The sequence below is a fragment of the Nymphalis io genome, chromosome 9 (genome assembly GCF_905147045.1).
Source record: "Nymphalis io chromosome 9, ilAglIoxx1.1, whole genome shotgun sequence".
Taxonomy (NCBI): domain Eukaryota; kingdom Metazoa; phylum Arthropoda; class Insecta; order Lepidoptera; family Nymphalidae; genus Nymphalis; species Nymphalis io.
Genome location: NC_065896.1, coordinates 13,480,168 through 13,498,025, shown reverse-complemented (window position 1 = coordinate 13,498,025; position 17,858 = coordinate 13,480,168). Strand labels below are relative to the sequence as shown.

Below are 17,858 nucleotides of genomic sequence, written 5' to 3'. Positions count from 1 at the left end.
TGATAAAAATCCTTACGAAATACTTAAAGTAAATCATGTTAGTAAAAAGTTTAAACAGTTTACATTTTAAAAATATAAGCTACAATAATCGCATATATTTTAAAAACAGGCTATATATAAATGTTGCTTGAATGCTAATACGTTTTTCCCATTTAAATAGTTTTATTAAAACTATATGAAACAATTAAGTCATAGCATATTTAATATTAACATAAAATTAAATTTTTAAGCATATATATTGATAGTTATTATAATAGACAAATGAAATTTATCAACTTGTAAGTAAAATTGTCATTATTAAAAACCTCAAAAAGATGTCGCACCAATTTGCAGTCGCCAAAAATAGTATTAATGAATGTATACTAGTATAAGTTCTCATATTATAATATGTATACGTTTTCCATATTTTACAAGCAATTTTGGCAAAATAGTTACGGCTGACAACATAGCACGAGACATGTGCCAAAACTCCCAAGTGCCAAATCAAATCCAATCTGCCAAATTATTCCGCAGTAGCGGTTGTAGCGGGACTTCATTGGATTAATAATAAAGAAAATTAAATTGCGTTTTAAATACGGCCGAAGTATTTAAAAAAAATCCATGTTGCGTATATTCATTTAATTAAAAGATTTATTTAATAAATTAATATTAATATACATAGGTCCCGCAACCATGGCTCACTGTACGAGAGTTTTGCATGGCCAAGTAAGTTATTTCTTTTTAATTTAATCCACGTGTAATCAATTAATTTTTTGCACGTAATTACCCATATGTGGATATGCACTAACAATTATATTTGTTTACGATGTTATCAATATAGCGAGTTACAGATAGCACGTATGAATGAAAAAGGTCATGAAACGTAAATTAAACAGAGGTCAATTTATGTTAGATGTATCTGTAACCGGATCCGATTCACATATTTAATATAAATAACTTGTTATTACTGAAAAAAGTATGAGGTCATCAAAATATATTTTGTTTCAGGGTAGCAGGACGAGGATAGCTCTCGTGGAAATCCAAAAACGATGCTTCAGCGTGTCCCCCCTCACCGCGGCAGCGGCTCAGGTACCGAAGAACCCTGAAAAAATTTATATTTCATAGTGTTTCAGTGATTTTATAACACTGTTATGTAATCAGAGAGCGACTGAAAATTTCGTGTTGTGCTTCATACATTGTTATTTAAAGGTGCCGTGATGTGTTTTAGGTAGCTATGTCGAAATTCGACAAGGTCCCGCTTCCTTATGAAAAATTAACGAAAACCTTGGAAATTGTCAAGAAGAGGTTAGGTCGTGACATGACCTTGTCTGAAAAGGTGTTGTACTCTCACCTTGATGACCCTAAGGGACAGGTAAGCATTCTAATGTCACATTATAATATTAGCTTAAGTAAAGAATTGCTGTATTTTAACTTATATCACTACAAAATATGACTGACTTTAAAATATCAGATTAAATTTGTAGACTGCAGTGTTATTAAATGTTCAAAAAGTATAATACCTTTTTTGTATCATTTTAGGTTTTTTATATAGTCTATTCATAAATTTCATATAGATATGACATTGGTTATATTATGTGTTAATTATACTGGCAAGATATAGTAGATACTAATAAAGTATGTTTGTTTTTCAATTATTCATTAACTGGTTATGTTTGTTAAGTATTTTTTACGTCTAATATCAAATATTTGTTAAAGGCTTTAATAACATAAGGTATAAAATTAAGAGAAATACCTGTAAATATGTTTTTATTAAAACTATTTTGATTTTATTAATTTATACATAAATTTAATATAAAAATTGCTAAAACAATTCTTACTTACAAAATTAAGATATTAGTTGATATGCTAATCTATCTAGTTAGATCTAATGACTGTCCCTAAATAAAAAAATCTTGATGAAATAAAGCTTAAAATATATCTGTACAGTTTGTCTAATTCACAAAAAAAAGGTCATCAATAATTTTATTACCGTGCAGCAACAACTTGGATTTTGGATGTTTGTGGTGCATTCATGGAATGATTTCTTACAGAAGTGGTATGGTATATGTAACTTATATAACTTCCAAATTCTATGGAGGCGATGGTGATGATCATTTACCATAAATACACCATAAAGTGACCTTGCCTTCCTATTATAAACATAAAAAAGGTGTTTTTTAATTAAACTGATTATAGAGAAACTTTGGACTTGAAAATCTTGATATCAAGATTTGTAATTTTTGTATGAAAAACCAAATGTGTATATAATTAAATATTTTCCTGTAGGATATTGAGCGTGGCACAAGTTACCTACGTCTCCGACCTGATCGTGTTGCCATGCAAGATGCCACCGCTCAGATGGCCATGTTGCAATTTATTTCGTCTGGTTTACCTAAAGTCGCAGTACCATCTACCATCCATTGCGATCACTTGATTGAAGCACAGGTTGGAGGGGCAAAAGATTTGGCAAGAGCTAAGGTGAGAATATAGCTATTTATTATAGACAATCATTAGCATTAGGCTGACTGTACTTGCTGTACAGTCAACATCAAAAAGGTATAGATAGTCAAATTGAATAAAAAATATAATCTTCAAAAGGTCAACAGTACATAAGAAGAGATGTGAAGATGTTGACACTCATGTCCCTTTGGTATTGGAACCCCAACTCTTTACACAAGCTTTAGTAACTTGCAATGTAGCTATAAAAAATTTTTTTTTTTAATTTAAAAATAAAAGAGTAACGAATATTTGAAAGAAAAATGTAAATTATGTACATTATATCTCGCTGCATTGCTCTTTATGACGTTGTTTATTGTCTTTGTTGTTTACATACTAATCTCTATATAAACTTAATAAAATAAAGTAAGCAATCATCATCACTGATGCCAAATTGAAATTGGGCCCTAATATAAATAGATTGATAAATATACTCAGCTCAACAGCATTTGCGATTGAAATAATTAAAATCTATGATGGTTGATATTCACTCACTTAGTATTTTTCATATATTTTGATGATATAACATCTTACAGCATCATATTTTAGTGTAAACAAAATTAGAGAAGTATTAAAATGCTAATAAAATCATTTTAATTTATTAATGATTTCTTATTTCTAATGGTCAGGATATCAACAAAGAAGTATACAAGTTCCTCGAGACGGCGGGTGCTAAGTACGGTGTTGGTTTCTGGAAGCCAGGCTCCGGTATCATCCATCAGATCATCTTGGAAAACTACGCCTTCCCCGGTCTGTTAATGATTGGAACTGACTCTCACACACCCAATGGAGGCGGACTTGGAGGTCTTTGCATTGGTAAGACTAGCTTAGCTTAATTATTAAAAAATATATATCGTTTTAAACTAAGACATATATTATCTGTAAAGCTGTAGTTGTTTTAAGTGTTATAAGATAACTTTATCTCGTCCAGGTCATCAATCATTACACCAATTAATTAAAAAATATAAAAATAAAAAATTATAAAGTAAATACATCAATTGCAGATAAATTTTTAATATACATTATGTAATATTACAGTCACAAATATCTTAAATTAAAGTTGAGTAAATTACGTGAGAATATTTAGTAAGATTGGAGGTTTTATGTTATTTTATATACATATAATACTACACAAGCTAATCTTATATACATATTGTTCGCGAGAGCTCTGAAACGCCTCTAACAATTTTGCTTTTTTAGTGTACATATATACTTGTCTTTTCTTAAGAAAAAAAAAAAAAAATTAAAATCAAAAATATATTTTTATAACTGTCTTATTAAAAAGAAATCTTTAATTTTTATAAAAAAATATATAAAATTTAGTATATTCGTTTTTATTGCCAACAGCACTAGAAATGTGCAAAATTTCAAATTTATCACTCACTCAGAATTTGTTTAAAATTCAGTTCCAATTTTGTCCCACAAATACCAACCAGCCAAACGCAGAGCCAAGTCGTACAAGCTTGTTACAAAAAGTATTGTCATTTACATAATTTAACTTCAAATCGACATGAGTTTCATTTATACAGGCTGTTCAATAAATAAATGCGAATTTTATTTTTACTTAAATTTTTAACTTTTTAATGATTATCTGTATTTCATGATACACACCATACTAAATAATATAAAGTAATTTGTTTCGTGTATATTGAAAGCAGTCTTATAGTTTCTCACACAAGAGACGCTCTATAACTATCTCTAACTAATAATATATAACCAATAAAGCTGGAGAGTTTGTACGATTTGAAAGCGCTAATCTTGCCTTATAAAGTCCCTTAATTGTGGAAATTATATAACTTCACGTAATAGTAAATAAACACCTATATATCTCTTATGAATACATATATAATGTATAGATATAACAATGAAAAGAAAGTTGCCATCTCTATGTGCTGTTGTGACCGTGTGTGTGTGCGTGTGTGTGTGTGTGTGTGTGTGTGCGTGTGTGTGTGTGCGCGCGCGCTAACGCGGGCTCGTTGCAGGCGTGGGCGGCGCGGACGCGGTGGACGTGATGGCCGACATCCCGTGGGAGCTCAAGTGCCCCAAAGTTATCGGCGTTAAGCTTACCGGTAAGTTCTTTATATTTATTACTCACGTTCTATGAATATAAAAAAAAAAACAAAGAATTGATCGAAGGAGTAGACATACACAAACTGTTGGATTTCCGATTTCCATGCGATTTCCTACCAGCTGTAATGTATTATGCACTACAAACAGTTCTCGATTAATATCTCTATGTATAACACGACACTATTCAAATAACTACTTATATCCATCTTCATTTTAACTTCCAAAGTTCCGATAACAACTTCGTCTACATTCAAACCGCCATTGTTTCGCGAATCTGTATGTAACAGCCTGTGGTAGTCTCGCTGCTGGGCTAAGGCCTCCCCTCCTTTTTGAGAAGGTTTTTTTGAGCTTGTTCCACCACGCTGCTCCAATGCGGTTTGGTAGAATAATAATGAATATAACATATGTATATTTTTATTACACATTATTCAAGATCTCGAACAATGATATCGCGTTAATTCAATGTTGAATTTGTTTTTTTGTCCTTACTCCTTGTGTGGCTCCAATAGGCCAATAGGATTTGATTATAATATAATCAATGGTCATTGGTCGTGATCAGCCGATGACACAGCAGGCGGCCAATGAGCGCTCGGAATATATTCAACAGTTATCATTTCAGAAACTGTAGTGCTATTCTGTAAGAACTTATTTGATTACTTACCCGTGAAATGTTGACAATCGACTTATAATTGATATACTATATTGATTTGCCGGGGCAGTTCAGTTGGCGTTGGTAGATACTTGCTTTTCACGCCGAAGGTTGTGCGTTCGATTCCCACCCGGGACAGACATTTGTGTGCATGAACATGTCTGTTTGTCCTGAGTCTGGGTAGAAAATTACATCTTTATAAGTATGTATTTACAAAAGAAAAATAGTTTATGTTGTATATCAGTTGTCTGGTGTCCACAGTACAAGCTCTGCTTAGTTTGGGATCAGATGGCCGTCTGTGAATAATGTCCGATGATATTATTATTATTATTTGTAATATTACAATTATTACGGTATATGTCGCATATAACTTTCTGACATTTCACTAATGATAACTGCGGTGAGGCTCGAGTTTGTTCTTACAGAATAGCCCTACTGGTAGTAGAAATTGTTTTCGTTATATATTGACGTCAAGACTTGTATATAATATTTTTAAAAAATATTAATACCTATACGAATTATTATGAACTGCTACGCTTTAACTAACGAAATTTATCGTATAATGTCGGGTGTCGTGAGCCGTCGTCTACGTCACGTTGCTGACTGACGTCATCAAGTTGAAGAACATTTTCGAGTTCTCTGATAAAGTTTCTTTAAATACTTTTACAATCTGCCATTGATACAGCACCGCGAGATAACCATTGATTTAGTTTTGCATTCTTTAAAGCTCCGTTATAAAATATATTTATATTTTAATTTTTTTTTTTTAAATTATGTTTTCTTTTATGGTTTTAAGATTTAAAAAAAATAAAATAGCCTTTATACTGTACTAGTATATTATAAATAAGGACGATGTTGGAATACAATATGTATTTATCGCTATCATTTATCGAATCAAATATAAAAATTTAATCCGTAACGAATCTTATTTCGTTACATAACGTTGGATTTTATCTCCGATTTTGACAGATTTAAAAGCGATCTTTAAGTAAATTCTTGTTATTTTTTTTTTTTAAATATCTCGTTCTGTTTATACATTACCCGAAGAACTGGTTATAATTGGTAATATAGTATATAATAAATGTTTGATAACGGAAAAGATCGCGGGTTCAATACCAGGCACCACTAAGATTTCATATCCCTCTGCCATATGTGTATCCAATAATATGCATCGGAATAGAAGTGGAATAAATTCTACCTCCAAACCCTCTCCAAATGAACTAGGAGGTGTTTGCCCAGCTGTGGGATTCACAACCACTTATTAATACGATTAAATAAATCGTTAAGAAATATATTATAGTAGTATTGGTTTACTGCACACAAACTGGTGGTAGGGCTTTGTGCAAGCTCGTCTGGGTAGGTACCACCCACTCATCAGATATTCTACCGCAAAACAGCAATACTTGATATTGTTGTGTTCCGGTTTGAAGGGTGAGTGAGCCAGTGTAATTACAGGCACAAGGGACATAAAATCTTAGTTCCCAAGGTTGGTGGCGCATTGGCTATAAGCGATGGTTGACATTTCTTACAATGCCAATGTCTAAGGGCGTTTGGTGACCACTTACCATCAGGTGGCCCATATGCTCGTCCACCTTCCTATTCTATAAAAAAAAAAAAAAAAAACAGTGTGAAATTAAAAATATAAATAAGAAATACTACAAAACGTGACCTTATCACTTCCAGGCGACCTTAAAAAAAGATATCAAACAACATACATACAGAGAGACATACATACATAAATATAATTAAAAAAGTTATTCCGAAGACAAACTTGAACTTGCAGCATGATGACGTAATGTATGTAATCTCCGAGTCAAAAATTCACCGACTTGCGCCCGGTGCATTTATAGTGGCGTATTAAACATATAAAGTTATAAATACTGAGATATTTTTTCCGTGGCAGAACGCCAAAGAGCGAATCGTGTATGCGTTTAGATAAGAACAATGTAATGATCGAGAACGTTCTAAACAAATTAAATGTCAAATTAAATATAAAACCTATCCACGTTTGTGAACATGTATTATATAACATGTTTTTTTTTTTTTCAAAATTTAAAAATAACAGATTTTCTCAGAGTTCATTTTACTAAACATCTTAAGGCGAATGAATTAGCCCGGATGCACGCTAGGTACAGCAATGTCTGTTCAAATCCGTATTTCCTGATAGGTACAATGTTGGTGTCTTCAAATCCAGAGTAAACAGGTTTCTTATAGGTAAGCGTGCTACATGCTAGACCGTGTCGATGCTTAACATCAGGCAAGTCAACGGTCAAACGCTGGCCTATTAATATTTAAAAAAAAATTAAATAGATATATTGATGTTATATAAACCGTTTGTAAAATATAATTGCGAATTTGCGACGATATCGGCGTAAATAAATTAATAATAATTATAATCTGTGTGAGGCTAAATTAAACAAAATTAATCTTAAATGTTTTCAATTTAATTCTAATCACTGATTGACTCTCTTACTAATTGCGTTGTTTATTTACGCAATGTTGTATTTTTCTTTCAAAGGTCAAATTACTACAACAACCCGTTTAAAGTACGTATAACATTTCGATATAAATGCAATTATAATAGTGAAAATGTCTTCCTCATTCTCAAATTCTCTCTGGAAATTATTATATTGTAACATTTATTTGTTGTTAATCTCTCATTTTCTTAGCGTGTAAACCTTAGGTTTAAAGACATTTATTGTCAATAAGACATATTATAGTCACTTAATTGAGAACAGAGGTTACATAATGTGTACAATTAAATTCGTCATTACATCTTAAGTACTATGTTTTAGATAATTAGGAAGTGTTAATAAGTTTAATAATAATACCCACCGTATTTTGAAGTTAATTTTAAACATATACTTACGAAATTTACATATAAAATTTAATTACAAATAGAATAATAAATGAGATAAATAAAAAAAAAAACAAAAAAAAAACATGAAAATACAATTAAAAAATTGACTGATTAATTAAGGTTAAGTTAAATAATAATAAAAAAGTTATAAAAAAGTTTCCGCTGATTTGTTCATGTATATACATATGTATTTCCTTATATTAACCTTAACTACAAGACGTCAATGTTTTTTTCATAGTTGTCAAATCAATTTCAAACTTCAACTCTAACCTGCATTTGACGAAAGAAATACTTTCTCATGTCAATTCTCTCGTCTGACTTAAAATATTAAATCCATCTATACTAATACCATTTAAATGGTTACTAATATAGCGGGAAGTCTACATAAAACTTATAACAGAAGATGCAGAGCGATTCGGAGAAGACTTTTGTATATAAAATTAATATAAGTAGCTGCGCTTCGCACTTGTATCCGCTTTAGATTTACCATTGAATCAAACGTTAACGAAATTAAGCGTAAATTTCTTGTTAAACTATATATAAAACCTCACCCCATTCACGTGTTACTTTATCGTTTGTTTACGTTTTAAGTATATTTTATAAATAAAGTATGTGTCACGAGCAATGCTGTGTACGTTTAAGTATAAAACATTAAGAGCTTGTAGTTTAGACTGTCTGATGAACTTTGTGTTACAGATCAATAGGCTAATTAATGGGTGAAATAGACAATAATATTATTATTCAATAATGACTCATAATGAGTACTATATAAACATAAATAATTAATTGTAATAATTGCTAAGTATGTACACCAATAGAAAATAATAAATTTTGACTTTCGATATAGACATTTTTCATTTTGTTCATAATGTTTATTAATATATAATATTAATAAGCTGGTCTTGACATATAGAAGCGAAATACCACTAACTGGCTGACTCATCACAAATTTAGCATGGGTACTCCTTTTGAGACGTAGACGCTAGACGTAGACGATGCTAAGAACGGATAATTTGATAAAATTACAAAATAAATTATTCACTATCTGAAATTTGGCACATAAGTTGTCAACTAAATTGAAAAATTAAGCGGTTAATCTGTATACATTTTACACTTACGAAGTCGAGAGGGGCGGCTGAATATATTGATAAAGATACAAATATTTTATGTAAATGTGATGAGAATGATGTCCTCCGAACCGATTTCGGCCACGGCGGCGAGTCTCAAGAGAGATTAGCCAACTGTGCAGGACATATTATAATGCACGAGTGTTTGCGCAAACACAGGTGTACTCTCTATTTCGTCGCTCTCGTAGTCGATGGGACGGCACCCGACACGACCGGTAAGAGTTCAGGCGCAAGACCAACGTCCTTACGTGTTTTCCTTTCGTGCTTCACGGCAGTGAAGCCAACCTCCGGGCTGCCCACGAGGCAGTCAGACCAAATTGATGTATATGTAAACACGAGACATGAAGATGTACTGTTTTTAATTATAAATTAATATCGAGGCAAGGTATTAATTCATATTTAAAAAAATATGATCAATAAGCATAATCATAATAATATTGTGTACGAGATTATATAATTGGTAAAACAAATAAATAAAGTTAGTATTTGTTTATATTAAATGTAGGGATTTAAAAAGTTCATCATACATTTTGTTTTGCCAGTCTGCCTACCAAATAAAAATAACTATATCCCCGTCCTCCCGCCGTTCCCAGTGACTTCGCTTCAAATTTCATCATAAACGTGGGGGTAGAAATGTTTTGCGCGATTCTGGATAAAAAATAAGGACATTTCACACAGTGACAAGAATATTAATAATAGTTTTGCATTTTATAGAAACTGATGAAATTAAAAAAGAACATATATTATTAATGTAGATATAATTAATACAGTAAGCGCATTACGCTTAGGTATGAAACTATCATATTTAAACTTTTCCCGCACTATCAACAAGTTAGCCCGGTATGTGTTACATTTGTACAATTTATCTAGATTGGCTGCGATGAAGACGTATTATGTGATACGCGCTATCAAATGACGTCTGGGCGCGTTCAATTAAAATACATATATATAATTAGCTATGTATAAACCTCACTTACATACGAACACAAAGAAACCGTATTAGGTTTTTTTACTTTTATTTATATAGTATGAAGTCGACAGACAATAGATGGGTGCTTATATATATATATTATTGTAATAATATATATGTATATACGAATATGAATTCGTTATTATAATCTGTATTCTCTTGCATATTAATATCTAAATTTATATTCTTACGTAACTACAACATTTGAATTATATAATTGACGTTTAAAAAAAAATAAAGTCATTATTTATTTTATCAATTACACGAATTAAGTCACTCGGCGATTTTCATTCTTCCCGCATATCTCCTCCCAGTTCAATCTGCCAAGTCATTATTATGGTTTATCTTAAAGCCTCGGGATTTGACATATCCTAGAGTCTAAAGTACGACAAATCTTAGACTCCCTTATCACACTTGCTTATCCCGCCATAACCTCTAAAGATGTTCAGTGTTTGTGTCTTCACCACCGCTCATGTAGTGTGTTCAGCTGTTCGTGTGACGCGACAGCTAAAGTACATACACACACACACACACATTTCCAACTCACAAACAATGCAAATTAAATACGTTTTCTAGAATACATGTCACGTGTAGTAATCGAAACCCTTGACCGCTTTACGATCACAAGAAGGTTTTGCGGTTAATATTGCAGTCATTTTCTATTGTGTATTTATTGAAATGATTAAGGTTCCATTTTCAAACCAAGAATTCTTATATTTCCTGCTCCGTTTCATGATTAGTACGTATATTTTGTGCATCAACCTTTTTTGCCGTTTTAGCACTGGCAATCCAATAAATGTGTGTCAATTAAAATGAAATAAATGAATAGTACTTTTAAGGATACGGTAATAATATTACGTATTTTCTTGAAGTTATTTATAGAACTTAAATTATCATCAAACGATAAAAAATAAGACGTTTACCAGAATTAATGTAACAATAATTATACTGCTACTAATAAATATCTCTGTTGAGAAAAAACTTGCTTTTAATATACCATAAAACGATATAGACGTAGTGCGCCTCGTTGGTCAATCAATCAATCGGTTCAATCTCGTCGGGTCAATAAAAAGTTTTCGATTTTTCTGACAAATAAATTTAAGGATTTCAGTCCTAAAAGACTCTCCAGGCACATACGGTGCCTCGGAAAGCGCGTGACACCGTTAGTTCTGCTGCCTCAACTCAACTAGTGTCTGTTCCGTTCCAAACGATTATGAGAGCCAAGATAATGAGAGTGCATTTATAAAATACGGTATGTCCTGAGTAGTTAGTCTCTATTGAAAATGATATATAATTTCAATTCATCTTTGTTGATACAATGTCACCCGCATCGTACAGATAAGAGCGTTATTAGTTTTACGTACTTTTCTGTTAATAATTATAATACTTTTAGCAAATATTTGGATTGTATTATAAAAGGGGAATAACAGATTTACAGCCAGATCTTAGTTATTGGACTAAGCAGGGAAATTTTAATAACAGAATTTTAAAAATTAAAAAATACAGAAGTAAATGTACTTTTTTAGCATTATCGAATTCTATTTATTTATTTTTTTATGATTGTTTTCTTTCCAGGTCAGTTGAAAGGCTGGACTAGCCCCAAGGACGTCATCCTGAAGGTCGCAGGCATCCTCACCGTGAAGGGTGGGACCGGAGCCATCGTCGAGTACCACGGACCCGGCGTCGACTCCATCTCCTGCACCGGTATGGCCACCATTTGCAACATGGGCGCGGAGATCGGTGCCACCACCAGTGTAAGTTATGGGACATGAACGTAATCTCAATAGTGAAGCCTATTGTTTTGTATCAGAATATGTCTTAAAAATGTACGTGTAATTTCGTCGAAACTATGTCACTTTACAAATGAAAAGCTAGTGAAGCTCAGCGATCAGTACAGAACGGCTGTCCCGCAGGTGTTCCCGTTCAACAGCCGCATGGAGGCGTACCTGCAGTCCACGGGCCGCGCCGACATCGCCGCCGCCGCCTCGCGACACCGCCCGCTGCTGACGCCCGACCCCAAGGCGCCCTACGACCAGGTGCCTACATACTGCCTCTGTTGGCGATCTTGTACTTTGCACTGAGTGGAGACGTCATGGTCGGTAACTGCTCATAGTGCCAGCGTCCATGGACCGAGGTGAACGTACACCGTCAGGTGGTCAAATTGCTTATCTGCCTACCTAAAGTAGAAGACTTAGAACAACGGTCGCACTCCACCCGTGCAGATACAAGAATTGAATTGAAAATTTAAAGCTGAATAGAAGCGACGCCCCATTCTATCTCGTTATTTATTTGCCCTTGTAGTACCAAAAATTGTTTCTTTTTCCTCGAGTGTAATAGTATGTTCATTATATTCTCATCTCGAATAAACTATTTATAAGAATATTAGTTTCTAAATATTAACTGCCATTGTTTGTTAAAGTAACGATTGTTTGTAGCTGATCGAGATCGACCTGTCGACCCTGGAACCTCACGTCAACGGACCCTTCACTCCGGATTTGGCCAACCCCATCTCGAAGCTCGGCGATATCGCTAAGAAAAACAACTGGCCCGTGGACATCCGCGTGGGTCTCATTGGCTCCTGCACCAACTCCTCGTACGAAGACATGGGTCGCTGCGCCAGTATCGTCAAGGAGGTTCATCATTTATATAATTCACTCTACATAATATTATTAAGTCAATTTTTTTTTTCAAATAATGGCACGAGTTTTTTATTATAGTGTGCATTATAATTTTAAGAAATCTCGCAAATATATGTATAAATGTACTAACTTTAAAAAGTTTAAACATTTTAAGCCGTCCTTGCGAAACAGTCTGGCGTTCAATGTTTTCAAATAAATATCAGGGGGGAGATATTATAACGAGCAGATTTAATAACGAGCGTATAAAACAAACAATAAATTATAAACATTAGAAATACTTCAATTACTTTAGTCCTGTTACATTTAAAAACATCAATTGTTTCTATTATTATCTACCCTGTGGCGTAGAGCTATTTTGAGGATTGCTATGTTATTTAGGGGTTAGCCTGGCGAATAATCAGTTAAAACATTTGTCGAATAGCAACCATCGGTAAAAGGATTCCTTTTCCTAATGTTACACGATAGTACGCGTAATACAAGAATACATATTACGAGAACTATTGGACTCCTGAAGAGTTGCTGGAAAGCTAGAAACTTAGGAAATAAGAATAAAAATATAGATTTATTTTTAGAATGAACTATATTTCGAGGCGATCATATCATTAGATTAATGCACCCCTGAGATATATACATAGACAGATAGATACAAGTCCACGATCGATACACTAACGACGTGTGCGTGTGCGCAGGCGCTGAGCCACGGCGTGAAGTCCAAGATCCCGTTCAACGTGACGCCGGGCTCCGAGCAGGTGCGCGCCACCATCGAGCGGGACGGCATCGCGCAGACGCTGCGGGACTTCGGCGGGACGGTGAGTGCCGCGCCCGAGCGTAGAGGAAGCGATGAAGATATTCTGTCGTTGGATGCTTGTCCGTTCGTCGGTCTACCACCGACCATTGATACTAGTTCCACTTTCATTTAGATTTTACGCTAGGAAGATGTTTTTCCATGTTTTCTTGCAATGAGCCGGTTGCGCGCAGGTGCTGGCCAACGCTTGCGGGCCTTGCATCGGCCAGTGGGACCGCCAGGACGTGAAGAAGGGCGAGAAGAACACCATCGTCACGTCGTACAACCGGAACTTCACCGGCCGAAACGACGCCAACCCCGCCACGCACTGCTTCGTCACCAGCCCCGAGCTCGTCACCGCACTGTCGCTCGCCGGTACGCACGCACGCACGCCTGCCCATTGAGGAGCTTATGTTAAAAAATAAATAATAGCAAACTATATTATTCTTAAACAGATTATATTCCTAATGACAAAAAAGCATGAAATTATTTTATTAATATTAACTAATCAACATAATTATAAAACTCGTTACATGCAAAACTATTCTAATTTACATAGCGCAAATGTCTTGGTGTGAAATAATTAATTTAACTTGGTATTGTTGTGTTCCGGTTTGAAGGGTGAGTGAGCCAGTGTAATTACAGACACAAGGGACATCTTAGTTCCCAAGGTTGGTGGCGCATTGGTGATGTAAGCGATGGTTAACATTTCTTACAATGCCAATGTCTAAGGGCGTTTGGTGACCACTTAGCATCAGGTGGCCCATATGCTCGTCCGCCTTCCTATTCTATAAAAAAAAAACACTTAGCCCCGTGATGGTTTCCTTATACTATTATAATAAAGGTATTGCTTAAATTGTATATTTTTATTTTTATGATTAATGCTATGTATTTAATTCGCAGGTCGCCTGGACTTTAACCCTTTGACCGACGAGCTGACTGGTGCCGACGGCAAGAAGTTCAGACTGTCCGACCCGTTCGCCGACGAGCTGCCCTCCAAGGGATTCGACCCCGGCCAGGACACGTATGAACACCCGCCCGCTGATGGATCAAGTGAGTCTTACTACTTTCATGCTGATGGACTTTTAATAGTAAAATTGTTAAGCCCTAAGAAAATGTGACATAAAATCGTTTACACATGGAGGATTCCTCACGAATTTTTCCTACACCGTCAAGCACGATGTGAATTATAAACTCAAATTAAGCTCTTGAAAATTCAGTGCTGTATATAGATGCGAACGTGCGAATGTTGGTTTAATATCCTATAACTACATTTATCTAATGATAAATTAATAAATTTCAGAGGTACAAGTGGACGTCTCACCTTCGTCCGACCGTCTGCAGCTCCTGGAACCCTTCGACAAATGGAACGGCAAAGACCTGACGGACATGACAATCCTCATCAAGGTGAAGGGGAAGTGTACTACCGACCACATCTCCGCCGCCGGACCCTGGCTCAAGTACAGAGGACATCTGGACAACATCTCCAATAACATGTTCATCACGTAAGTTGAGTTCGATTATTAAATTAGTTTAAAACAAGTTAAGAAAATTAGTTTACATTAATTGTAATTTTTATATATGTACATATGTGATGATGATCGGTTTCGGCCGCGGCGGCCAGCGTCATTGGAGACGAGCCAACTGCGCACGACATGTTATAGTGCACAAGTGTGAAAGAAAACATCTTGTCATGGTAAACTCTTGAAAATGGGATGATGGGACGGCAATCCAATAGGACTGGAGAGAATTTAGGCGCAGGACCAACAAGCTTACATGCGCACCGAAACACTACTGCCTTATAAGTCAGCCACTAGGTCTAGAACACTCGTTATTTAGTCCGTTTGATCCTGACCTATTCAGCAAAAGTGATCCCATATCCTAAAACAAGGTTTATGTTTAATTGGTGGAGAATAGACTCGCTCCTAAAATAGTATGTTGAGTTTGTTAATAAAAGTGATAATATTTTCTCGTTGTGCTCCAGCGCGACGAACGCGGAGAACGGCGAGCTGAACAAGGTGCGCAACCAGGTGAGCGGCGAGTGGGGCGCCGTGCCCGCCACCGCGCGCGCCTACAAGGCGGCCGGCGTGCGCTGGTGCGTCGTGGGCGACGAGAACTACGGGGAGGGCTCCAGCCGCGAGCACGCCGCGCTCGAGCCGCGACACCTGGGCGGCCGCGCCATCATCGTCAAGTCCTTCGCCAGGTGACGCGCCTTTTATCTTCATATCAAAAATGGGAAAGAATCGTATTTAACACATCTGACCCCTTATCACATCCCATTAAACTATAGTGAAAATGATAAATAAAAATTATTATTTAACTATAAAATAGTTAAAATATTAATTGCTTATCAACGTTTGAAGTATTAAGATATTGATTGATTTTGATTGTTTGAAGTATACAATATTATATGAGTTTCTTTTAAGTATACTTTAAAATATTTTTTGACTAATCATAATTCTGCTCTTCCTGCCTTAGAATCCACGAGACTAATTTAAAGAAGCAGGGTCTGTTGCCGCTCACTTTCGCCAACGCCGCTGACTACGATAAGATCAAGCCCGACGACAAAATTTCACTGCTCGGCCTTAAAGATCTCGCACCTGGAAAGGTAACACGCGCTATCCTCTACCATTATAATATCCAGAATAATCCGGTTAGGTAGAACTTGGTGCAAGCATGATCTCATCGCACCTGTTGTTATTTTTATTCTAAAGGGCAGTGATTCAGAGTAATTACAGCCACAAGAATGTGACTTGTCTCTCAGATAGTCGACGGCGCTTATACTTCTTACCCTTTTCTCCAGATGATCCAAATCAATTCGTTAAAATAATTTAAAAAATGTTTTTGGTTTTTAGCAAGTCGACTGCGAGATCAAACACAAAGATGGAAAAACTGAACGCATCAAGCTGAACCATTCGCTGAACGAGCAACAAATATCCTGGTTCAAGGCTGGCTCCGCTCTAAACAGGATGAAGGAAATCGCCGCTGGGAAGTGAACGTAAACTCAATCGTAACTTGTACATGCACTGAAACATAGTCGAACGTAGAACCAACGATTTGCGAAATGTATACAACCATAGACAAGATTACTTTTTATTTACGATACTTAACGTATGAATGAGGTTTGCATCTAAACAGTATTGTTAACGAGCAGTTACGAATGTTATAAAGTAGAATAAAACTGGTGTTTATATACGCCTGAACAGTTTTTAGTGCAAATTAATTAATAGTGCATTTTAATAATTCAAACTCTGGCAATACTTAACAGTGGAGAATCTTTACTTAGTGTAGCGTTTTACAACATTTTGATGAAATTAGGTCATAAGTTTAACAACTTTTTTTCGATGTACTATAAATCAATTATTAAGTAAATTGTTTTATTTTATTATTTATGTACATAATGTTAACCATATAAAATAAAAGATACGTACGTAATTTGTTTTCTTATTTTTATAAAATGCTTTATTATATTATATAATTAATGAATCATGTGTTTTAAAACTGCTAATATTATTATAACAATAATAAACTACACCGTAACCGTAACAGCCTGTGAATGTCCCACTGCTGGGCTAAAGGCCTCCTCTCCTCTTTTTGAGAAGGTTTGGAGCTTATTCCACCACGCTGTTCCAATGCGGGTTGGTGGAATACACATGTGGCAGAATTTCATTGAAATTAGACACATGCAGGTTTCCTCACGATGTTTTCCTTCACCGTAAAGCACGAGATGAATTATAAACACAAATTAAGCACAAACATTCAGTGGTGCTTGCCCAGGTTTGAACTCACGATCATCGGTTAAGATTCACGCGTTCTCACCACTAGGCCATCTCGCCTTCGTTTTAATTTTAAAATTTAACAAATATCGTTAAGTGATAATATGCGTAATGAGACATTGGCTATAATAATTATAAAGAATATCAATCAAGCGAGTCGATTATCAATCATGTCGATTTTTAAGTTTTTATGAAACAGATCTGCTTGATAAAATAAAAAGATACTTATTCGAAATGAAATAAAAATTCTATTATGATAAGATTATTTTACCCGAGAAAGATGTTTTGCTTTTTATAATTATATTTTAAATAAATTTGTTAATAAATTTAAAAATTAAACTCAATATGTTCCAGATAATATAACCACAAATAAACTCAAAGAATAATATAAAAACTCAATTACAACTTAACATCAGATTTGTACTACTGTTGACAGTTGTGATTTTATATTTGGAATGGACACTTTCATATTCAAATGATATTATGAAATATAATTTAAGATTCAAAA

At 34.7% G+C, this 17,858-nt stretch overlaps 1 protein-coding gene across 1 annotated transcript; it reads left to right on the top strand.

The window, feature by feature from the left end:
- Positions 1-454: 454 nt before the first annotated feature.
- On the top strand, positions 455-17,009 carry LOC126770508 (probable aconitate hydratase, mitochondrial). The gene is made up of 16 exons (XM_050489924.1): positions 455-705; positions 988-1,068; positions 1,208-1,351; positions 2,266-2,457; positions 3,105-3,291; positions 4,458-4,544; positions 11,727-11,905; positions 12,065-12,187; positions 12,587-12,784; positions 13,480-13,599; positions 13,769-13,949; positions 14,478-14,627; positions 14,878-15,079; positions 15,559-15,777; positions 16,053-16,182; positions 16,430-17,009. Exons 1-16 carry the CDS (start codon positions 673-675, stop codon positions 16,568-16,570), a joined length of 2,367 nt encoding a protein of 788 aa, XP_050345881.1. The 5' UTR covers positions 455-672; the 3' UTR covers positions 16,571-17,009.
- The last annotated feature ends 849 nt before the right edge of the window (positions 17,010-17,858 follow it).

What these genes read in the sequence shown, in the direction of transcription:
- LOC126770508 (XM_050489924.1), top strand. Translation starts at nt 673, where the DNA reads ATGGCTCACTGTACGAGAGTTTTGCATGGCCAA. An exon ending in CACCGCACTGTCGCTCGCCG is followed by an intron (nt 13,950 to 14,477) that starts GTACGCACGCAC and finishes TTTAATTCGCAG; the next exon opens with GTCGCCTGGACTTTAACCCT. An exon ending in AAGATCTCGCACCTGGAAAG is followed by an intron (nt 16,183 to 16,429) that starts GTAACACGCGCT and finishes TTTGGTTTTTAG; the next exon opens with CAAGTCGACTGCGAGATCAA.